Source organism: Triticum aestivum, chromosome 1D, assembly GCF_018294505.1.
Source record: "Triticum aestivum cultivar Chinese Spring chromosome 1D, IWGSC CS RefSeq v2.1, whole genome shotgun sequence".
Taxonomy (NCBI): Eukaryota; Viridiplantae; Streptophyta; class Magnoliopsida; order Poales; family Poaceae; genus Triticum; species Triticum aestivum.
In genome coordinates this window covers 72,374,367-72,396,786 of record NC_057796.1, presented here as the reverse complement: position 1 = coordinate 72,396,786, position 22,420 = coordinate 72,374,367, and the positions used below count along the sequence as shown (strand labels likewise).

General features: G+C 47.0%; 4 protein-coding genes across 5 annotated transcripts; 2 read left to right on the top strand and 2 right to left on the bottom strand.

Moving 5' to 3' along the window:
- Positions 1-1,718: 1,718 nt before the first annotated feature.
- On the top strand, positions 1,719-3,345 carry LOC123180371 (benzyl alcohol O-benzoyltransferase-like). The gene has a single exon (XM_044592420.1). The coding sequence runs from the start codon at positions 1,749-1,751 to the stop codon at positions 3,183-3,185; it is 1,437 nt and encodes a 478-aa protein (XP_044448355.1). The 5' UTR covers positions 1,719-1,748; the 3' UTR covers positions 3,186-3,345.
- Positions 3,302-7,550, bottom strand: LOC123180372 (uncharacterized). Its single transcript, XM_044592421.1, has 3 exons — positions 6,357-7,550; positions 5,767-5,955; positions 3,302-3,952 (listed from the first exon to the last, which is right to left on the bottom strand). The coding sequence occupies exons 1-3, from the start codon at positions 6,936-6,938 to the stop codon at positions 3,458-3,460; spliced, it is 1,266 nt and encodes a 421-aa protein (XP_044448356.1). The 5' UTR covers positions 6,939-7,550; the 3' UTR covers positions 3,302-3,457.
- A 2,593-nt stretch (positions 7,551-10,143) lies between these two features.
- Positions 10,144-18,321, bottom strand: LOC123180369 (F-box/FBD/LRR-repeat protein At2g04230). 2 transcript variants are annotated; one of them, XM_044592417.1, is made up of 3 exons: positions 17,069-18,321; positions 16,148-16,321; positions 10,144-10,716 (listed from the first exon to the last, which is right to left on the bottom strand). In XM_044592417.1, exons 1-3 carry the CDS (start codon positions 18,317-18,319, stop codon positions 10,432-10,434), a joined length of 1,710 nt encoding a protein of 569 aa, XP_044448352.1. In that variant the 5' UTR covers positions 18,320-18,321; the 3' UTR covers positions 10,144-10,431. The 2 variants fall into 2 exon arrangements, with proteins under 2 accessions (XP_044448352.1, XP_044448353.1); XM_044592418.1 differs by having other exon boundaries at positions 17,333-18,315.
- Positions 18,322-18,643: 322 nt separating this feature from the next.
- LOC123180370 (glucose and ribitol dehydrogenase homolog) lies at positions 18,644-20,117 on the top strand. Its single transcript, XM_044592419.1, has 3 exons — positions 18,644-18,938; positions 19,031-19,772; positions 19,860-20,117. The coding sequence occupies exons 1-3, from the start codon at positions 18,660-18,662 to the stop codon at positions 19,880-19,882; spliced, it is 1,044 nt and encodes a 347-aa protein (XP_044448354.1). The 5' UTR covers positions 18,644-18,659; the 3' UTR covers positions 19,883-20,117.
- The last annotated feature ends 2,303 nt before the right edge of the window (positions 20,118-22,420 follow it).

Genomic DNA, 22,420 nt, shown 5'->3' with positions numbered 1-22,420 from the left:
ACGGTTTAGTTTGTGATATAGTTGCGCCTTGAGGTCAGTTTTGTCCATTTTTACCTAATTCTGTTGGGTTGAAGTGCTTTAAAATCCTTCTTTAGTGTATAAACATATAAGAACGGAAGATGGAGAATGAGAGGGCAATCATTAGTCAAGCGAATTTATCTACATTAAACTAGACTAACAGACAAGATCAACATGGGTGCGGGCTTATGATGTCTGGGCACCAAGGAGGCCGGTATTTTCAAAAAAAATAAAAAGCATATTTAGAAGTTATTAAAAAAATCCTGGAAAACTTGTACATGCTCACTACGGATCCATAAAACTTTGTTTGCAAAAAATTGCAATTAGTTTTTGAGTCTTTTTTTTTGTACTTAGTAAGCTCTACAGAAAAAAAAAAACCTAGCCCAACAACAACAAAATCGACCCATTTGAAACTACAAAATTGTCTTTTTTTGTACGCTGCGTATGAAAGTAAAATGTGATGAAATTTTGCACATACTAGTATACATGTGTATGTGTGTTTACAAAAAAAATATTTTTTGTGTGTGTTATAGAAAAGGGCAACACTACGCGTCGGCCGGCGGATCCGCCGCCTCGCGAGCCGTGGGATCAGGCAGATTTAGTGACTGAGCGTCATCCTCTATTACTACAACACAGGTGGTGTTGCAGAAAATACCTGCAACACGGATCATATTATGAAATTTTTTGCAAACAAAGGTCAAGTTGCAGATTTTTTTTTTGCAAGAGGCCTGTTGCAAAATAACTATTTTTGCAACAAAGCTCTGTTACAGTTTTTCTGGCAACAGAGGCCGTGTTTCGAAAAAGAAATTGCATCAGATCCGACAATTGAGCGACTGAGCGTCACCCTTTTATCATTGCAACATAGGTCATGTTGCCGGAAATTTCTGCAACACGAGTCATGTTGTAGACATTTTTGCAAGATATTTTTTTTGCAAGTGAGGTCTTGTTGCAATTTAGTTTTTTTGCAACAGAGGTCTTGTTTTTTTTTTTGCAACAGAGGTCTTGTTGCAATTTAGTTTTTTTGCAACAAAGGTCTCGCTGTAAATTTATTTTTTCTGAAACAGAGGTCATGTTGCAGTTTTTACTGCAACAGAGGCCTTGCTGCAGAAACTCATCGTAGTGGGCATTGAGGAGCGAACAATGAGCAGTGGTCAGGTTGACCGAAAGAAAGAAATAAGACCGCTCCCAGGGGACACGTGTCATACTGAAAATGCTCCACTTACGGACTCTATCTACGCTCAGAGTCCTACGGACAGACGTGTTGCCTCCTAATGCATCCCTCACTCCGTGATTTGCAGGGTGGGGCCTCCTTCCCCCAAATTAGGTGAGGCCACCTCTGCCTGTAGGTCTTGTTTCGCGAAAAAACGCCCGTAACTGTAGGATTGCTCCGTGTCATACGGACGAGCCGGCCGATGCTTGTGTGGGATCCGCCGGTAGAAGCCAAGAGTTTTCCTATAGAAAATGGTGCTTTGAAAACGGCCTCATTGGCATTTTCCGAGACCAACATGCTTTTTCTTTACAATCATTGAGCCATAAAGAGTTTTATACTCCCCATTAATACATGAACTACCTGCACTGCCAGTAATGCGTACCCTTTTTTGAGCAAAAAGGCTTTCCTCTCCAATTTCCATTAGTAAGAGAAATCAGGGCTAGCGACTGCGTACCTAATTCCACTGCAGAAGGATTTGCGTGCGGCGTGCACCTGCAGAAACTTTTGTGCTCGTGGTTGCATGCTGATCGGGTCGAAATACAGTAGTGACGACGAGAGATCCTCTATAAGATTCAGCATCAGGCGATCACCTCAAAAACACACAGAGCATCTGACCTACAGAACAGAGTCAGGCACACACGCACGCGGGGTGCAAATTGCAATGACGCCCACCTTCGCCGTGCGCCGGCGAGAACCAGTCCTCGTCGTCCCGGCCTCCCCGACACCCCGGGAAACAAAGCGCCTCTCCGACATCGACAGCAAGGAGTCTCTGCGGGTGCTCATGCCGGGCGTCTTCGTCTACCGCGGTGGCCCGGCGCGCGGCGACGACGACCCGGTGGACGTCATCGGCCGAGCGCTGTCCGAGGCGCTGGTGCACTACTACCCCCTCGCCGGGCGCTTCAGGGAGGTGGAAGGTGGCAAGCTGGTCGTGGAGTGCACCGGCGAGGGCGTGCTGTTCGCGGAGGCCGACGCCGACGTGCGGCTGGCGGAGCTCGAGGAGGCTGCCGGTGGTGGTCAGGGGCTGACGCCGCCGTTCCCGTGCATGGATGAGCTCCTCCTCGACGTGGATTGCTCCGGCGGTGGCGTGCTCACTTGGCCGTTGGTGGTGATCCAGGCCACGCGGCTCCTCTGCGGCGGCTTCGTCTTCGGCATGCGCATCAACCACGCCATGTGCGACGCCGCAGGAGTCTACCTGTTCATGTCCGCCGTCGCCGACCTCGCCCGAGGGCTCCCCGCGCCGGCCGTCGCGCCTTCCTGGTCCCGCGGCCTCCTCGACGTGCCGCACACCAAGCACGACGTCGCGCCGCCCCTGCCGTTCCCGGCCCACGGAAGCGACGACACCGTCATGCGTTCATTCGTCTTCCGGCTCGCCGACATCGCGTCGCTGAAGAAACGCCTCCACGTCCACGGTGCGCCGGTCGCGACGACGTTCGAGGTCCTCGCGGCGCTCCTCTGGCGCGCCCGCACGGTGGCGCTCGCACTCCCGGCGGGCGAGGTCGCGCGGCTGGGCATCATCGCGAGCTTCAGGAGGAACGCCGCCCTGCGGCTCCCCACGGGATACTACGGCAACGCGTGCGTGCCGCTCAGAGCGTCGGCGCCCGCCGACGACATGGGCGGGAGCTCGCTGGGCGACGTGGTGGAGATGATACAGAAGGCTAAGGCCACCGCCGTGCACGTCCGGTCGGCGGCCGACATGTTGGCGCTGCACGGGCCGCCCCCGTTCGACTCGCCGAACATGTTCCTCCTCTCCGACCTCCGGCACGTCGGGTTCCACCGCGTGGACTTCGGGTGGGGCGAGCCGGTGTATGGCGGGCCGTCTCAGGTGCATCTCGGGGGTACGTTCTTCGTGGCCGTCAAGGACGGTGACGGGGAGGACGCCGTGGCCGTGCCGGTCATGCTGCCGAGGACGGCCATGGGGCTGTTCGCGGCGGAGATAGAAACCTCGCTGAAGGCTTGATTATACACCTGAAAAATAAGCTGCGTCGACGTGCGTACGTAGTACTCTCCTATTAATATGTCTTCTCCGAAATAGAAAACCAGTTTTTTCACAGATCTCATGCTGCTTATATCTGATATTCTGAACTTCACCCACTCATACTGCTTATATATGAACTTCACCCACTGGGTTGTGTACAACATACTACCAGATAGTATAAGCATGCTGTATATAAAAAAGAAAGAAAAATTAAAGCTCTGATGGTGACAACATCCACATGCAAAGGGTGCAACTTATACATCCTGCAACATCTCTGAAGGAAATATCCTGTAACTTACACACTGGAGTTCACAAGTAGTGCAATTTATACCGAGATGAGAAGTACAAAATGACCACCAGGTACCAGCACCAGCACATGAAACAAGCTTGCAAAGCATTCTCGGAGGCCCTGCGGTGCACCTGGAGTTTCCGACAAGATCGGTCCATGGTAAACTTTGGTATGAGTAGATTAGGCAAAATGTTGCCCCCTTCATAGATATTTCTGGCCTAGAGAAACTTTGAAGCATCTGGCAGAACTCCTTGGCCTTGCTTTCAGCGACTGAGCAATGGAAAGTTACTGTCATCTTTTGTAGCACTGTTGCCCAAACGAATAACCGTTCTACAAGAGCAGCTTCATGTTCAGTTCCTATCAAGTTACAGACTTCTACTTCTCGAAGGCAATTCAGCGCGAGTTCTTTGGTTTTCCAGCTTGGTGGCTGATCACAAACACAACCTGATGGGCACAGGGTCTGTGCCGGAAGCAAGGAGCATATCAGCTCAATAAGATTAAACGATATGATTGAATGCCATAAATAAGAAAGATGGAACTAGAAATTGTAGGACTGCCTGGATACTTAAGAGATGTCTTTAACAAATTTACAGAAGAATCCAGGAAATTGGTATAAAGCCAACCTACTGCAGAGAATATGATTGTTCTAAAATTATACAGCAACTTATTTTAATAATTATACAAGAACGAGATCTTAATTGACCTTAGGCCATTATTACGCATTGATGCGATCTTTTAAAACACATGTCCCAAGCATATTATTATATTAAAATTATCTCCTAAACCCTAACTATTTTATGGCGCAGTCAAATCCACATTAGTGATATCGATGAAGATGTGAGTCACCGAATAAAAGCTGGATGGATGAAGTGGTGCCAAGCTTTTGGCGTTCTCTATGATAAGGGAGTGTCATAAAAGCTAAAAGGCAGGTTCTATAGGACATCAATTCGACCTGTGATGTTGTATGGTGCTGAATGTTGGCCAGCTAAAAGGCGACATGTCCAACGGCTAGGTGTAGCAGAGATGTGCATGTTGACATGAATATATCATATGTGGCCACACGATAAAGGAGTAGGTCTGGAATGATGATATACATGATAGAGTTGGGGTGGCACCGACTGAAGAGAAACTTGTCCAACATCGTCTGAGATGGTTTGGGCAGATACAACGCATGCCTCCAAGAGCGGCAGTGCATAGTGGTCGGTTAAGGCGTGCTGATAATGTCAAGAGAGATCGGGGTACACCAAACTTGACATGGGAGGAGTCACTAAAGAGAGATATGAAGGACTGGAGTATTACCAAAGATTTAGCAACAGACAGGGGTGAGTGGAAGTTAGCTATCCATGTGCAAGAACCATGACTTGGCTTCAATACCTTATGGGTTTCAACTCTAGACTATTCCAACTTGTTTGGGACTGACAGCCTTTGTTGTTGAGTCAAATTCACATTAGTAATATTTCTAGTGGGAGCCAGGGGTGGTCACCCACGGGTTGAATCAAACCCAGCCAAAACCAGCTACTGCTTGCACCTGCCAGTTAATTTTTCTTCACAATCTTACCTGTGAACAGGCTGCAGCGGTACAACATTTTGTACAGGGCGTTTGCCAGATTGAAGCAAACCCGTTTTTTAACAGCCCTGGTGGGAGAAGCCATACTCTCCTCCAACTCCACTAGAGCCTCCTGCAGACCTGCACTGCTGCCCCGGCCTCCCCGGTGGCTGCCAGTGACCTCACAGCCTTGCAACACAGTCATCTGCTCCCCTGCACCCCCAACACCACCTAACCTAACAATCACAGGATCACGCCGCCCTCTGGAGAGAGAGGTCACTCAAGAACGATCTTGAAGAAATGCAGAGAAAATGAAGGAGGTACACCATTTCTTTTGTTGGAAACAAAATCCTGAATCATGCCCAATGGTTTCTCATTTTCAACAGACTTAACAATCTTTAAACGTGAAACCTATTACCAAGTAAATACCAACGCAATTGACATGCAATGCCAATGGGAGATACATAAGCCATATATCTGCCACAGATATAATTTCGAGCACAGCATTCGGTATCAGACCAGAACCTAGTGTAGAGCAACTTGCAGCTCAAGCATAGGTGTGTCAAGAAATATACCCAGGTACTCCCTCCGTCCGGAAATACTTGTCGGAGGAATGGATGTATCTAGACATATCTTAGTTCTAGATACATTCATTTTTATCCATTTTTTCGACAAGTATTTCCGGACGGAGGGAGTATTAGATTTTTTTTTTCAAAGGATAGTATTACCTCCGGGCGTCTAGTTGTGCCACAAAATGTAAGAGACAACTTTCTCAAACCAGTACACATCCTGAGAAGATGGAATGAACTGGGTCCAAAGGAATGCCCGTTTCCCGTTATATCCAGGAACATGAATGTAATGTCTGGGAGCCTGGTAATGTCTTCCATCAGGTACTGTTGGTTAGTAATAATGTCCTCCTGTAGATTCATAGGAAGTCACAAAAAGGGATTATTTATTTGCAATAGTTAGAAACTTGGGAAGGACACAAGCATCTCGTTTACAAAGTCAATAACAAACAAGAAATGATTCTTTTAAGCTATCAAGTTCGAGCTCATGTGCCCCCATGATAAGGAATAACCATATACTAGTACTGCTAGTGTGTAATTCAATGCTAACTACTCAAAGGAAGAAAAAAGTACTGGCATATCCAAGGATATCATGCTACTAGGGAGGATAAACGATTGGATGCACAAAGCAATTTTTCACGGACTGAGGCAAAGAAAAATAAGTTGACAATTTTGTATGCTTATGACACATTCCTTAAACTGAACTGCAAGTTTATGCGTTGATGGCATAACTCACATAAGAATCAACTCACCAGATCATTCACAAGTTGGAATCTGAGACTGTGGATGAGCTCAAAGCGCCGCAAAAGCCTCGTACAGTACCTATTCTGTAACTCACGTACATAGTCAGTTTCTTCATATACAGTAAAAGGGAAGGTGCTCAGGCACTGTAGATTTTCCATCTTGCTGAGCTGGGTGAACTTTGGATCATAATCATCCCACCACATTAGGGATTCCAGCTGAGGGGCGGAGATGTTTGCAACCGGTAGGATCAAAATCATCCTACCTTTAGTAAAGCAGGACAGCACTTCTAACTGTTTGAGTGCCGGCGCTGTGACATTGAGCTGCTGCAAGCCGTGCACGCGCGTCAGTGTCATTTCCAAGAGAGAATCCGAGTGAATGGTCAAGTTGCCCAGACCCGAGGTACCACTGAGAGTCAGTTTCTGTAACGTCGGGCAGCGCGGCGAGGAGACAGCCTCGCCGAGCATGCTCGGACCACGTAGCCGGATGCAACCTAGGTGGAGATTGGTGAGCCGGGCGAATATGCCGGAAGGCGGCATCGTGAGGCAAGACCCTCTAGTTCGAGGGTGATCGAGGTGGCCTTCTCGAAGCATGGCAGCTCAAGGGCGCCTCTTTCCCAGACCTCGTAGTCTGATATGTTGGTCTGCAATACGAGGAGTAAATCGCCGGAGATGCGGCGTGCGGCGATGGGAAGCCAGGCCGCCATGGACTCAGGGGTCGTGTGACTGGCTTCCATGACGCGCACGTCGAGGCGGCTGAGGGCCGGCGCTTCATGGGTGACGAGGGCGAGGCGTATGCGCTGAGGGTCACTCTCGGGGGGGGGAAGTGGAGCTCTGGTAGTAGCGTCCAGACGCGGCGCCAGCGGCTGGAGAGGACGCTGGTCCGAGCGGCGACGGCAGCATCGCGAAGCTTGAGAAGGATGTGGATAAGAAGGTCGTCGGGAACCGCGCTGAGGCGGTCCTCGCTGCCGTCGCCGTTGGAGAGCTTCGCGGCGATCTCCCCGTCGCAGTGCTCCATGGAGGAAGGATTTGGCGCGTAGGAGCTCCGGCTCACAGGTTCACACTGGCCAGTTGAGATATCGGGAATGTGTGGTGGAGTTGCCGCCGCCATCGCCGTTGCCGCTGGATGGGGGAATGGCTGGAGCCCGGAGGTGGGGTCGCCGCCTGGTCACTCACAGGTGCGGATGGGGAAAAAGGGTGGCGAGTGGCGACGCCGCCGCTGCGGAGAGGGCCAAATCTGTGGGTCTAGGTTTATACAAATGGGCCGGGCAAGAAGCGCGTTACTCTTCAGAAATCTGTGGGTCTAGGTTTGGGACTGGCCCATTGGACTGGAAGTTTACCAAGCTTCCTGAAGAAAGCGCGGTTTACCAAGCTTATTTGAGAGCAACTAATTGAGGAGCGCTTCTTCGGGAGCTTCCTCAAGGATCATTTGGGGTGGGTTAAGAGCGCGTCACTTGGCGCGTTCTCAGCCGTCACCACGTGTCGCGCTGTGAGCGCTCCCTTCGGAATTTATCTTTCTATATTTTTTGCACGCGTTTTTGGCTTTTCAGATGGTTTTTTTCTTCGGTTTTTTGGATTTTTGGTTTTTCAGTGGTCTTTCTTAGTTTTTTGACAAAAAAATTTACGCAAAAAATATTTTTTTTTTGCTTCCGTGAGAGGCATGGTTTAGCTTCCACGAGGGACACGGCCGTGCCTCTCGAAAACGGGAAAAAACATGTTTTCTTTTTTTTCCCTTCCGCGAAAGGCACGATCGTTCCTCTCGAAAATGGAAGAAACATGTTTTGTTTTCTTCTGCGAGAGGCATGACCGTGCCTCTCGAAAACGGAAATAAACATGTTTTTCCCTTACGCGAGAGGCACAGATTTGCTTATGCGAAAGGCACGGCCGTGCTTCTCGGAAACAACTTTTAGAAAGGGGAAAGAAACGTGCTCCCACTTCAGTTTTTTCGTCCGGTTTCTTTTGTGAAAAAAAGTTCATGAGAACCTATCAACATGGGATCTAATTTTAAAAATCTTGACACGAGAAATCCAACGGTGGAAACAGTTCGAGATTTGGACGCACGGTTTTAAAAAAATGTTTTGAATAAACGAATCTATGAAAAAAAAGGAAAACTCCAGGTTGCGGCAAATGGAACACATGCAGCGTGCCACTTGTCACAATCTGGGAGGGTGGAAGTAGTCTTTGCAAGGAGTGCTACTCAATAAGTGATTTCGATCTTCTTCCGTTTCTACAAGAAAAAAAAAAGAACAAGCTTCTTCCATTGGTATGTTCCAAAAAAAAGTTCTTGCACTGGTTTGGAAGTTTTCACACGGTTTTGTGCAGCTTTCAGCCAGGTCTTTTCTTTGTTTCTCCACTGGTTTTCTGAAGTTCTTTTTTCTTTTCCCCTTTTTTCTTTTTTTTTTCTTCTTTCTTTTTCCAAAAAATGGCGAATTTTCCTAAAATTCATGCAAAACAATTAGGTTCGGGAATATAGTTTCAAATTCTTATTTTTTTGAACTCACCAAATTTTTTAAAATTACATGAACGCTTTTGAATTATAAACCCTTTGGAAAATTTGTGAATATTTTTTCGAATTTATTAACAAATTCGTCAATATTTTCTGAATTCACAAACATTTTTGGAACCCAAGACCATTTTTAGAATAGAAAAAATATTCATGAAACATCTATTTAATTTGTGAACATTTTTTCATATTCATGAGTATTTTTCAAATTCATGGGCATTTTTAAAATTCATCACCATTTTTCTAATTCCTGAACATTTTCCATTTTGATCAGTTTTATTTTAATAAAAAAATTACGAAATTAAAAGGTCAAAATAGAAAAAGTTGCACACCAAGAAATAAGAAGGTGTGAATATGCGACGATGGAAACGTTGAGAGAGTGAGGAAGTGGAAGGATGGGTATGGGGGTGGGCAGAGCGCGACCAGCTCGCTAGCAGGAGCAGCACTGCCCCTCAAAGCCCTTGAGCAGCGCCGTAGTAGGCGTTGACGACACACCACTCGTGCTGGCCTATCATGCGCGATGTTTTGTCTTTCGCCTACGTTGTCCTACACCGAAGGTGACACTCACCCCACCTACGAACCGGCCTAGTGACGTGCATCTGAATATCAAGAGAAGAAGCTCATGCGCTGAGCAAAGGATTCCACCGGCGGACCAGTCAGAATCATGCACCCAATTTAAAACTGAAGACCTCGATTGATCAAGAGAGCTTCATGATTAGGGAGCCTGATTAAGTTAAAGATAACTATGAGCAGAGTTAAAGGCAAAGGTGTCCTTCCTAATACACGGCGCACGAAGGAGGGTGGAGCCTTTTTATTTTACGAGGAACGACGATGAGCACCTGCACACCAAGTGCTTGATGAAATGCCTAGAAGAAAAAGAGAAAGATGAGAAGAGAGACGAATGTGAAATGGTTTAGAAGTAAGCAGATGTGTCGACGTGAGGACGTTGTACTCTTTCACCCTTGTAATATGTCCTAATAAGGCTCTTGAAACCAAAATTGCTAAATAGAGGAAATCACATTTTTTTAAGTCTCAAAACATTCTAAAAAAATTCACACGTCCATACGGATGTGTACTACTACATGTGTGCAAAATTTGAACATGCTATACATTATGATCACCATAATGTATTACATTGTCAGACTATACACATGTAAAATGAATCCATATGACCGTGTATGATTTGTTTCAGAACTTAACTTAAAAATGTGATTTTTGATTTTTGCCCAAAAAAAGCTCCATGGTGCTCGTCCCAAAATCAGAATTTTCACAGATCTCGGACTGATTAAAGCTCTGTTACCCCGCAAAAAAAGAGATTAAAGCTCTGTTGGCAACAATAACTGAAGTTCAGACAACATCCACATGTATAAAGTGCAACTTATACATCCTGCAACATCTCGGAAGGATCTAACAAACTCTGAAGTTCACAAATAGCGCAATTCATACCAAGGTGCCAACTACAAAAGACCACCAGGCACGAGCACCAACACAAGTGACAAGTTGGCAAAGCGTTCTGCGAGGCCCTGCGGTGCACATAAAGTTTGCCAACAAGCTCAGGCCATTGTTACCTATGCTACCACTAGATTAGGCGAAGCGTTGCCCCTTAATAGATATTTCTGGCCTACAGAAGCTTCGAAGCATCTGGCAGAACTCCTTGGCCTTGCTGTCAGCGACTGAGAAATGGAAAGTTACTGTCATCTTTTCTAGCACTGTTGCCCAACGGAATAACCGTTTCATAAGAGCAGTTTCATGTTCAGTTCCTCTCAAGTTTTGGATCTCTACTTCTCGAAGGCAATACAGCGTGAGTTCCTCGGTTTTCCAGTTTGGTGGCTGATCACAAACACAGTCTGATGGGCATCCAGTTTGTGCCTGCAATGGGAGCATGCCATCCCAATAAGATCAGCGGAAATAATTGAATGCCATGAAATAAGAATGATGGAGCTGGAAATCCCAAGATTGCCTGGATAATTATGATATGTCTTTAACAAATTTACAAAAGAATACCACCTGGAAATTAGTTTGAAGCCAACCTACTGCAGACTATATAATTATTGTATGCAAATAGAAAGTCAAATAAAAAACATTATTTCAATTTTCGACAGTTAGGTATTGTGCCTTCTCTTTTGAACAAAACAAGGTATTGTGCTATCGATAAGCTGTATTGAATGACATCTTAAATTGGGACCATTGTTATTGATGCAACCTTTAAAAACAAATGGCCGAAGCATAGTACTATATTAATATTTCCCCATCCCAAAAATGCTCGTTGGAACATAGTGCATATCCTCACTGCACGTGACTCTCAGATTCATGCTGAACCAATACCAAAACTCACATATAATTTGCGTACACAAATGCAAATATTCATATAAGATCCGTATAGCACCACATCCCAATATACGCAATTCTAGAGTGCCAACAGTGATTCCTTTCCTCCTACCCCAAGGCCATATGGATCTGATTTTTGAACTTCTGGTGCCCCTTTTCAATGAGAACGATTCCATTAAACATAGGTATCCTTTCCGGTTGCTAGAGTTTGCTATACCCACCCCAGGGTGACCAATAGAAGGAAAACGACTGCTTGTGACTAATTAACTGCTCGACCTGGGGTGAACCAACTAGTTGCATTAATTACGTTCGAATGTTCAGCCCACACATCCAGCTCACCGTGCGCACCCCTCCTTAACAGCTCTATCCAGTTGTCACTCATCGCTCCGTCTATTTTCTCTCCTCACTCATTCCCCCTTCTCTGCTCACGCAACCTCACTCTTTCCTCTCTGCTTGCAACAGCTAGTTCATCCCCATGTGTTCGTCCATGTCCCACTCAAGCCCCTCGGCCCCTCGATCGCATCATCATATGGATGAAGTGTTGCCACTCCCGCTGATCCGGTGCCTGGAATGCAACATGGTGTATGTTCTATAGTTTGTCTCCCAAGAAGGCCAACTTCTACAAATGCGAGCGCCAGGGTGTAAGTATCCTCACCCTTGCATCGTCAATCTACTCGCACTTTGCATGCTCTCAATCCACCAGCACTGAAGAAAGATGTGGAGCTTTGCCATCCCGCACCAGCTGGTGACAGTGTTGATTAGCGACCTTTCTACCCACTACAAGAAACCTGTTAATCCATGACAGATTTCTGGTGACATTTTCGGAAACTGTCATAGACGGTCCAGTACAGCCCCGCAAACCCACTCAAGCCCGCCCAAACTATTCCTGTATAAAACCTAACCCTAACACACTCCCTTTCCCAATCTCTTTCTCCCTCCGCCACTGCTCCCATCATCTTATCCCTTCCCCTCCACTATCCCTCCTCCGCACGCCCACTGTCCCGGCGGCCCCTCCTTCCTCCACCTTCCCACCTGCTCCCACCCGAGGCTCTGCTCTAGCGAGTTCGACGGAGTCCTCATCCATAGGCACAGTGGCGGCGGCATCTTGGGCGCACGCAGATCTGGCACGGAGGTCAACCCCGACGTCGGCCTTGTTGGAGCGGAGCGTCCATGCAGTGGCCGGTTTACTGCGACAGCTCGCTACACGGCTGGAAGCAGCAGAGAACCCTAGTCGCCACTGGTTACCAGCGTGACTCTCACCTCTCCTGCTGGCTTCCTCGATGTCGTGGCCTTGTGCTGCTGCGGCCTGTGCTGCTGCGCGACTGTCGGCCAGGTTCTTTTGCAGGATCGAGACTGACGCTGTGGTCGTGGATCCGTGCAAAGTAAGGGTACTTCGCGTCCCTCTCTCTGGTGTACTGGCGCACACATCCCTCTGGCGGCTGGTGCCAGAAGCTAGCACAAAACAGCACGACAGGAACAACGGACGTTCATCTGCCTCGAGTTCCGCCCGAGCCACCATGGGTAACTTGCGTTGCTCCTGCTCTTCTGTTGTGGGTAGTTGTTCCTGTTGGCAAGTCAGTAATTCACCACTTTTACTGTTTTTTGCTTTGCTATCAAATTAGTTTCATAAGTTGATGGATTTATCATGGATGTAGGAGGCATGACTACCCCAGCCTCCATGGGTAACTAGCGTTGCTCCTGCAATTCTGTTGTGGGTATGCTATTTGTTGCCTAAATTAAAGTACACATAGGGCTGTGAGACTTGATCATGCTGTAACCACTGGGTAATGTGAATTGAACGGATAAATGCTATATTGGACCATATGGTTTGAGCACTGCAACAAATCTGAATGGTTTCACAAGACTCTTTCACAATTATGCGCACCAACTGTTTAATTGCTATAATATAATGCAATGAATAATAACTATTACATCATTTTATGCCAACTATTTACTTATGGAACTGATAATTGATTATGTCAGTACTACGTTTATTTAGTGGAATATGAAACTACCTAATGAAGTCTCAGTTTTTCTTTCCTTTTCTTGCCTAATTTTCATAGAGGTTTGTTCTGTGTAACTTGATCTCAGCTTTCAAATCAATATTGAACATATGAAACACCTACAATTATCCACTACGATTTTGCGTTGAGATTAACACCCTAGCATGTCCTGAGATTCACAATACATTAACATGCTAACATATCTTGAGGTTTAGCCTGTGTTACCATGACATTTAGTTTCTCTTATATATGCAAGAAGTATATATGCAGTTAGTTATTTTCATGTCTTTTGGAATATTATCAATTTGTCTACCTGTCCTTTTGCAAGTGCATTTCTCTGCAAATGCTTCTCTATTATCCATGGGAATGGAGCTGAATATGTGAAAGCTTTAAAGCTTGCGCTCATTAGTGTAAATTTCTGCCCTTCTTTTCTCTACATTCATGTACTGCTGTTCTGTAATTCAATAATTACCATAGAACTAATAAACTTGGAGCACCAACGTATATAGTTCTCTTTCGAAATGTAATTTTCATTACGCCTGGTAAAGAATTGTGTTGTTCCTTTATAGAGTTATAATCCACACGAGAAAGGCTTCTGCATTTTTAAGGCTGCTTTTTCTCCCAAACATATATCGGCTTATTGTTTTAACCCTCTTTATTTGGTTAATTTCGTACAGCCAATTCACATTGTTTGACTGATAAATAATAACTTAATATTTAAAAGATGTATTGCTTGTTAAATATACAAGTATTCGACTTATTGGTGCTGAATTGCTATTGTACTGAAATGTTGTTGCTCAAATATTGTTGTTGTTTGCTATTGTACTGAAATGATGTTGCTGAAATATTGTTGTTGTTTGCTACATAAACATACTATAATGCCTTTAAAAAATTGTTGTTGTTTGCTGTTGTCGAGAAACGAAGCTGCTGTAATACTTACCCGTTTTTTATTTAAATACTATAGTTAAGGATTATTGTGTTGAACCATTTCCTCGAGAATATTTTGTTATTTATGGAAGCATAGGTCTCAAAAAACACAAACAGTGTGAATCTAATTAGTTTGCCCATGTTCCTTTTTTTAGTGCAGTTAAATATCTATCATGGAATTGTCAAAGAAAATGCGGCTTTGTCTGATGATGAAGAAAGAGAACTGGACCAAGGAAGAGATGGAAAAAAAAAAGAGAAGTGTTGACTACGCTACGATCATCTTTATTTTTATGTATATTTTTTGTTGCCTTGTAGTTATCTATGATTTTGATGTAATTTGTGATACATTCATGTGATGAATGCATGGTCTGATATAGCAAGAGTTTATGATACATCGTTGTGCTTTTGTGATCATTATAAGTGTGCTGAAAAAGTAATAGGCAGAACAAATGATTGTATGCCCGTTTTACAATGTAATGGGCAAAATTGGTGTTAAATGTTAAATGGTCCATATAGAAAAAAATGGGCCAAGCATAAACTGGATTGAAATTACTGGGAGGTACTGTGACAGCCAAAAACCGTCATGGAAGGTACTGTGTCAAATTATGACGCGAGATACATGATGGATTTCAAATCCATCATGCATGCACATCCACGACGGTTTTTTACTGATCGGTGACGGATAAATACTATCATAATTAACAAGTTTCTTGTAGTGGCCGTCAGTGAGCTGTACCCCATGGCACTCTTTCTCCGGACAGATCAGCACCATGTTGACAAAGGGGCTATGGCGTGCCGAGACTGTGATTTTTTTTTGGAAAAGGGGTGATACCCCGGCCTCTGCATCAGGGGGATGCATACGGCCACTTTGATAAATAAAATAGGTTCCACAATGTCAAAAAGTCGTTTTAAAAATGGGAGAGATTTTCACTTCCCGGCCTCTGCACCAACCAGGGATGCATATGGCCATTTTAGTATGAGTATCAAGATAAACATGGTCCTCAATTTTTTTTTAAATGAGTATCAAGATATTTCTTGATGAGAGGTTCCACCACACACCAAGCTTGATCCTCAATAAACGGGGAAAAACCCCTGTGCATCACCTGTCAATTCTAGGAATTGAACTCGGGTCGCTAGGCTGCACAACCACATGCCCAACCACTGTGTCTACAGCTGGTGGTCATATGCACCTACGCACACACCTAATTGGGATGTATCACTTTGTCATATCTGACACACGATGGCACATATTCAGCTTCGTATCGGGTATTACGAGTGCGTATTTGGGCGGTATTGAGATAGTCACTATAATAAACCCAAACCACAAAGCAACAACCGATGCATGGGATTCCATCCTCGCCTGGCACCATGTCTCAAAAATCTGCGTCCCCTAAATCCTAACTATTTTTTCAAGATTGAGGCTGACATGCAATGACTCTAGTGAAATTCACATCACTGCCTCTCCGGCAGCCATCTCTTTACCCCTCCTATACCGCCTCCCCCACCTCCGTCCCTCGTGGCCAGGGGGCGTACCCAGGCAGACGTACCATGGTGCACAGTACACCATGCCAAAATTATTTTCCTTAATATTCTACGTATACTTTGTGACACCCAAAGCCTAAATGAGAAACATGTATGGCTTATATTTGGGGCACTGGTTCATTTCTGCACTGGGTACGGCCCTGCTGGCGACCTCGCCACTTGCAACATCTCCATCTCCTCCCCTGTAAGAGCATATCCAGCCAGGCCCCTAAACGGGACCCCTTAACAGTTTTTTTTTTGGGTTGGGGGGGGGGGGGGGGGGCTAAGGGCAAGAAATGAGGTCCAACTGGGCCCCCAAAATGGGAAACTTATGACGTTACCAACACCTCAACTAATATGCATTGTCTTTGGGAGATACATATGCCATATAGTTGCCACATAATTTGGTGCAAAGCATCCAGTATCAAACCAGTAGGGCAACTAGCAGCTCAACCTTAGGCATGCCAAGAAATATAAATGCATACTATGGTATTAGATAAACAAAGTAAGGATAATATTACCACCAGATGGCCAGGTACGTCAAGAAGTTTAAGAAGAAGCATTCTACACGTGCTGAGGACATGGAATGAACTGGCTCCAAAGGAATGTCCACTTGCCACTATTTCCAGGACCATTAATGCAGTGTTTGGGATCTTTTTAATGTCTTCCATCAAGTACTCATGGTTAGTAATTTCCTGCAGTAGAGTAATGGGAGGTCACATAAAATATTATGTACAAATAGAAAGGACACACGCAACTTGTATAGAAAGTCAATAACACACAAGAATAATCAATATATTAGTGCAGTGGTAGCGGTCGCTTTTTTACGGTAGCAAGTCCGAGCTCAAGTGCCATCTTGAATTACAAATATACTAGTGCAGCGATAGTAGTTTGTAACCTCAACGCTAATTGATCAAAGGCAGATAAAAGTAACACCATCTGATAGGATATGAAGCTGCTAGCAAGGATAAACTACGGAAAATAATCCTATGAGACAAGGTCTTTTCTATCATGAAATTAGACCCACCATAGTATGCACACACGTGTCCACACTAATGTCAACACACTATTGGACTTCGTCTTCCCTATTACTCAAAACTGTACCGCTGGCACTGCCCTCCTCAACAAATCTCTCTACTGGTAGTTACTTGATAGCATTACAAATGGCAAGTTCGACGTGACGTCAAGGAGCAGGACAGGCGAATGTGAGCCATGGCATGAGGCGGGGGACGCTTCGTTCGAGTGAACGCCAAGATCTCAGTTCAACAATGAGGCCAAGACCATGTTGCATCAGCGCATGACTACATGAGTTCTTGTCCAATTTACAAGTATAGGACTACACGTGTGCTTGTCCATTACCATCCGGGAATCAACCAGGCAGGTCTATTCCATGACCACGCTACTACGAGAGTTGCAGTTTACTATTGTGTAAGTGAACTCACCGGCAGATAGAGAAGCATTAATTTGAGAATCCAGATGACCTCAAAGCGCCGTAGAAGCCTCGTACAATTACTATTGAACGTCTTCTGCGACTCTTGTCCATATACGTAAAAAGGGTGGGCACTCAGCCTTTCTAGATTTTCCATTTTAAGCTGGGTGTAGCTTGGATGATAATCATCCTTCCACTGGAGGGATGTCAGCTGAGGGGCCGAGATGTTTGCAACCGGTTGATCATTTCTCAAACTATAATAAATGCAGGAGCTCACACTTAGAAATTGGAGTGCCGACGCCATAACAGTGAGCTGCTCCAAGCCATGCAGACTCGTGAGAGTCATTCGCAGTAGAGAGTCTGAACGAATGGTGAAGTTGCCCAGACCAAGGGCATTATCTGACCGGAGATTCCTCAGGTCCATTTGTAGGAGAGAATCGGAGTGGATTGCGAAGTTGCGCACACCGTCGGCATTATGAACGATGAGTCTCCGCAGGGATGGACACCGTGGCCAGGAGACAGCGTCACCGAGCATAGACGGACCATGTAGCCGGACGCGATTCAGGAAGAGATTGGTGAGCCGGGCGAATACACCCGAAGATGGCACAGCGAGGCCAAGATGGCCTAGTTCGAGGCTGATGGACATGGCATCCTCGAAGCAGGGCAGCTCGAATGCGCCTCTTTCTCCGGCCTCGTCTAACGAGGTGTTCTCCTCAGTGTTGATGAGACGTAGATGGCCGGAGAGGCGGCGCGCAGCGATTTGAAGCCAGGCCACCATGGACTCGGGGGTGGCGTCAATGACGGCGACGTCGAGGAAGCCTAGGGCCGGCGCTTCATGGGCGGTGAGGGCGAGGCGTATTCGGTGGGGGTCATCGTGGGGGAGAAAGTGGAGCTCCGGGAGGAGCGTCCAGACGCGGCGCCAGCGGCGGGATAGGACGCTGGTCCGCGCGGCGGCGGAGGCATCGCGGATCTTGAGAAGGATGTCGATAAGAAGTTCGTCGGGAACCGCGCTGAGGCGGTCCTCGCCGCCATCGAAAGGCTTGGGTGGTCGCTTGGCGGGGATCTCCCCGCCGCGGTCCTCCATGGCGAAGCGATCTGGCGCGTCGCACTCGCTAGTTGGAGATCTGGAAGCGGGGCGGAGTTGCCGCCGCCGTCGCCATTGCGGGCGATGGGGAGTGGGAGGGGGAAACCTGATTCTGAGGAGTGAGGAGTCGCCGCCGTTTCTCTTTTTGGCGAGAGAGAGGAAGTGCTGGGCTGGTGGCATTGTGATTACGGGCTGGGTAAGAGAAATGGACGGCTCACAAGCCTTGTGATTGTGGGCTCTAGAATACGGGCTTGTTGGCCCGTTTACCATAAAGTCGGCTGGACCAGAAGGCTCAACAATGGCGATCGACTGTTTCATCGCCCAGAAACATGTAGCAGCTTCGCCTAAGCGGCGGGCGGTGCAGCTCGGAGCACACTCGGTCACTCGGACGCGGCCGGTGTCACCACGTGGTTGAGACAGCTGCGAGACTCGTGCCACGTTTGCCGCCACGCGCCATGCCCGCGGGGCTTCGTCCCCCCTTTATATCGGCCTCTCGCCACCTCGTGCCTTCCACCGTGCCATGAGCGCACTCCTCGCAACACCCACCAGAGCCCAGCCGTTTCTCCTTCTTCTTCACCACCTCCGACCGAATCAGCTGCGTCCACTCCACACAACCAGAGCTCTAGCTTCGTTCGCCGCGTCGTCGCCAAGAGCACCGCCCGCTCGCCGAGGGACCAGAGCCATGGCGTCGCAGAAGTTCCCGCCGCAGCAGCAGGACTGCCAGCCCGGCAAGGAGCACGCCATGGACCCCCGCCCCGAGACCCTCATCAAGAACTACAAGTCGGCCAACAAGCTCCAGGTAAAGCGGTTTTAACACTGCTAGCACTGCTTGTCGATGGTCTTTCGTTAAGCTGCGGTCTGATATGATATGCATGTCGTGTGCGCGTGCAGGGCAAGGTGGCGCTGGTGACCGGCGGCGACTCGGGCATCGGGCGCGCGGTGTGCCTGTGCTTCGCGCTGGAGGGCGCGACGGTGAACTTCACGTACGTGAAGGGGCACGAGGACAAGGACGCGGAGGAGACCCTGCAGGCGCTCCGCGACATCAAGTCCCGCACCGGCGCCGGCGAGCCCAAGGCGCTGGCGGGCGACCTCGGGTACGAGGAGAACTGCCGCAGGGTGGTGGAGGAGGTGGCGAGCGCGCACGGCGGCCGCGTGGACATCCTGGTGAACAACGCGGCGGAGCAGTACGTCCGGCCCTGCATCACCGAGATCAGCGAGCAGGACCTGGAGCGCGTGTTCCGCACCAACATCTTCTCCTACTTCCTCATGGCCAAGTTCGCGGTGAAGCACATGGGGCCCGGGTCCAGCATCATCAACACCACCTCCGTGAACGCGTACAAGGGCAACGCGACGCTGCTGGACTACACGGCCACCAAGGGCGCCATCGTGGCCTTCACCCGCGCGCTGTCGATGCAGCTGGCGGAGAAGGGGATCCGCGTCAACGGCGTCGCGCCGGGGCCCATCTGGACGCCGCTCATCCCGGCCTCCTTCCCGGAGGAGAAGGTGAAGCAGTTCGGGTCCGAGGTGCCCATGAAGCGTGCCGGGCAGCCCAGCGAGGTGGCGCCCAGCTTCGTCTTCCTGGCCAGCGAGCAGGACTCCTCCTACATCTCCGGCCAGGTCATCCACCCCAACGGTAACCCCTTCACCAGCACCTTGTTGATTCTTCCCATCTCTTGACCATGAAATTCATTGCGTTTTTGTGTGTGTTGCTGGGTTGCAGGTGGTACCATCGTCAATAGCTAGATCGGGGATGGAGAAGCTCGCGAAGAAGAGTGAAGTGTGTCCGTGGTGTGTGGTCTGTACGAGCAAGTGTGGCGTGCCGAGTCTGGTAGTAGTAGTACGGTTGTGTGTTCGGTAGGGGCTTTTGGCGCTGTAGCCGCGTGGAAGCGTCAAGCGTTAAACAAATAATGTAACTTGCATGCAATGCAAGTTGAACTATCAAAGGCCCGTTTTGTCAGAGGCCGTTTGGTTCAGTTTTTATCGACGGATTCCGCTGCCGGCTGCCGAACAACAGAATCTGGAGAATCCGATTTGAGAAATTCGCTGTCAAAGGCCCGTTTGGTTCGATTTTTATCGACGGATTCCACTGCCGCACAGCAGAATCTGAATGGCAAACCCAGCAGAATCTGATTCCAGAAATTCGCTGCCAAAATCTGAAAAAAAAGGAAGCAGCCCAGGACTTGCTTTTTAAAATCTGATTCCGTTACGGGTCAAAATCTGAAAAAGCTGAACCATCTTTTTCACATCAAATTTTTCACAGCTGTTTTTCTCAACAGATTGATTTTTCACAGCTACTTTTAAAAATCCATGGCCGAACCAAACAGCGCCCAAAGACGGCTCCATCTTCTTTGATGGTGGATCAGACGTGAACAGGGTGATAGTGCCTCCGGATGGTGGAGTCTGAATCTTTTCTCCAGACGTGAACAGGGTGATAGTGCCTCCGGAAGGCTCTCTCTACAAAAAGCGCAGTTAGAAAGTGATAGTTTCCCTACCTTCTATATGGGGCTTCAAAGAGAAGCTTAATTTGGATGAACGGAAGTGAAGTGTTGACACAAATTAAATATCAGGTGAAATATTATTATTACACTAGTAGAACGCCCTGACCATCACCTCGACACGGATTCTTTTTTTTAGCGTTCACATATCCATTTTTAGCTCTCTCATAATCTGCAAAAATAAGAGTGCATATTAAAATAAAATAAAATATATAAAACTTATATTTGCATTATCAAATATATAAAGAAAAACAATTATTTATATGCATCTCTTTTGATTGTGTAGAACTCGGTGAGTTTTCAGTCCGGTTCATTAAAAAGCTTTGTCAACATTTGTAAAGCACCATCTGAAGCCTAGGTTTTTATCTTTGATCTACAAAAGTGAATGTATAAATATATATTAAAATAAGACATAAACTAAGATAAGCTCATAGGCAATATATATTCATTGGTTAGCTTCTAGATACGAGGATCGCTTTTAGTCAAAGTGACTGGCATCATGCTTTTTGGTAGAGTGAGTCATATAATTTTAATAAAGGAAACACTTTCTATCTATGGTAGAGCGAGTCGTATAATTTTAATAAAGGAAACACTTTTTATTTATAGTTTGAGAGGAGACCATCTTCAGACCGCGACCGTCAATTCTATTAGAATCATCTTACGGTGTAGATACGTATCTTACGGTGTAGATGCGTTTTATCTCATCGACTGAGGGGCTAATTACCTGCACCATTCTCGCGTAATAACTCCTTCCTAATCACTTGCCCGTATCCCGTCTCTCCTTCTCATCTCGCCTCCCACGGAAGCTACCCCATTGTCGCCGCCAACCGCATCAACCCGGCATCCCCGATCTCGGCGATCATCTGTTGCCTCCTTCGCAGCACATCAAACTCACCAGGCTCTCCAGATCCGTTTCCCTGCTGCCTGATGACTCCCAGATCCGTTCCATTGCTCCTCCCTGCCCCATGGTGCTCTCCACTTAGACGACTTTGAGAAATATCACATGCAGATGTGTCGTCTCGGCTTAGATTGAGTACTTTACCATGTTGCCCATCGGATGAATCGGCTGCCAGAGTCGGACCCAATGCGAAGAGAACCAACGACGGCTTCCAACATTTTATAAGTAAGTTCCTGTAAGCTGTTGACTGCCCATCGCCCCTGATTGAAAATCTATGGTATGGCAGTGCATCGATCGTCCCCGTTTTGTTAAATTGCAATTGCCACATAGCAATTTTGTTTGTAATTCATTGGCTGCCCGGTGTTAGGAGTAATCTTTAGTCTAGCTTAGTTGAGTTAGATTCGATTTTTGTTGGAATCATGTTCGCTGGTTGTATAGGCCTCCATTCTGAATTTAGACGAATAGCAATCATGGTAGCTGGTAATTAGGAGTACTACATCTGTACGTGTACTGCTAGGAATAGTCATGTAAGTTTGGAATATCTAACACAGAGTACTGATTTGTATTTATGTTCTTTGTCTGCCTAGTATTATTATGTTCAGGTATTAGGGGTTGTGAATCATCAAACAATTTTGTAGTCAGAGTATTTAAATCATTTTATGACCGATAGATATGAAAGGTAGGCAATTGTGCTTCGAATTAAGATGAGAATTATCCACAAATATGATCGACGGTTGGCGGCAGATTTTTCTTTCAAAATTGCATGCTTCCAACTAACAATAATATTGCACCCACTGTACTATTTTCCGGCTTCTTACCCTCACCGCCAACCGCGTAATCCCCGTCGCCACCCTAGTGCACCTCCAGATCATGTCCCGTTGCCGTCCC

Coding starts and splice junctions, on each gene's coding strand:
- LOC123180371 (XM_044592420.1), top strand. CDS start 1,749: ATGCTGATCGGGTCGAAATACAGTAGTGACGACGAGAGATCCTCTATA.
- LOC123180372 (XM_044592421.1), bottom strand. CDS start 6,938: ATGCTTCGAGAAGGCCACCTCGATCACCCTCGAACTAGAGGGTCTTGC. Junction 5,956..6,356: donor TCCAACTTGTGAATGATCTG/GTGAGTTGATTC, acceptor ATGAATCTACAG/GAGGACATTATTACTAACCA. Junction 3,953..5,766: donor GCACAACTAGACGCCCGGAG/GTAATACTATCC, acceptor CTTCCGGCACAG/ACCCTGTGCCCATCAGGTTG.
- LOC123180369 (XM_044592417.1), bottom strand. CDS start 18,319: ATGCCACCAGCCCAGCACTTCCTCTCTCTCGCCAAAAAGAGAAACGGC. Junction 16,322..17,068: donor TAATGCTTCTCTATCTGCCG/GTGAGTTCACTT, acceptor ACTCTACTGCAG/GAAATTACTAACCATGAGTA. Junction 10,717..16,147: donor ACGTACCTGGCCATCTGGTG/GTAATATTATCC, acceptor CTCCCATTGCAG/GCACAAACTGGATGCCCATC.
- LOC123180370 (XM_044592419.1), top strand. CDS start 18,660: ATGAGCGCACTCCTCGCAACACCCACCAGAGCCCAGCCGTTTCTCCTT. Junction 18,939..19,030: donor AGTCGGCCAACAAGCTCCAG/GTAAAGCGGTTT, acceptor GTGCGCGTGCAG/GGCAAGGTGGCGCTGGTGAC. Junction 19,773..19,859: donor CCAGGTCATCCACCCCAACG/GTAACCCCTTCA, acceptor GCTGGGTTGCAG/GTGGTACCATCGTCAATAGC.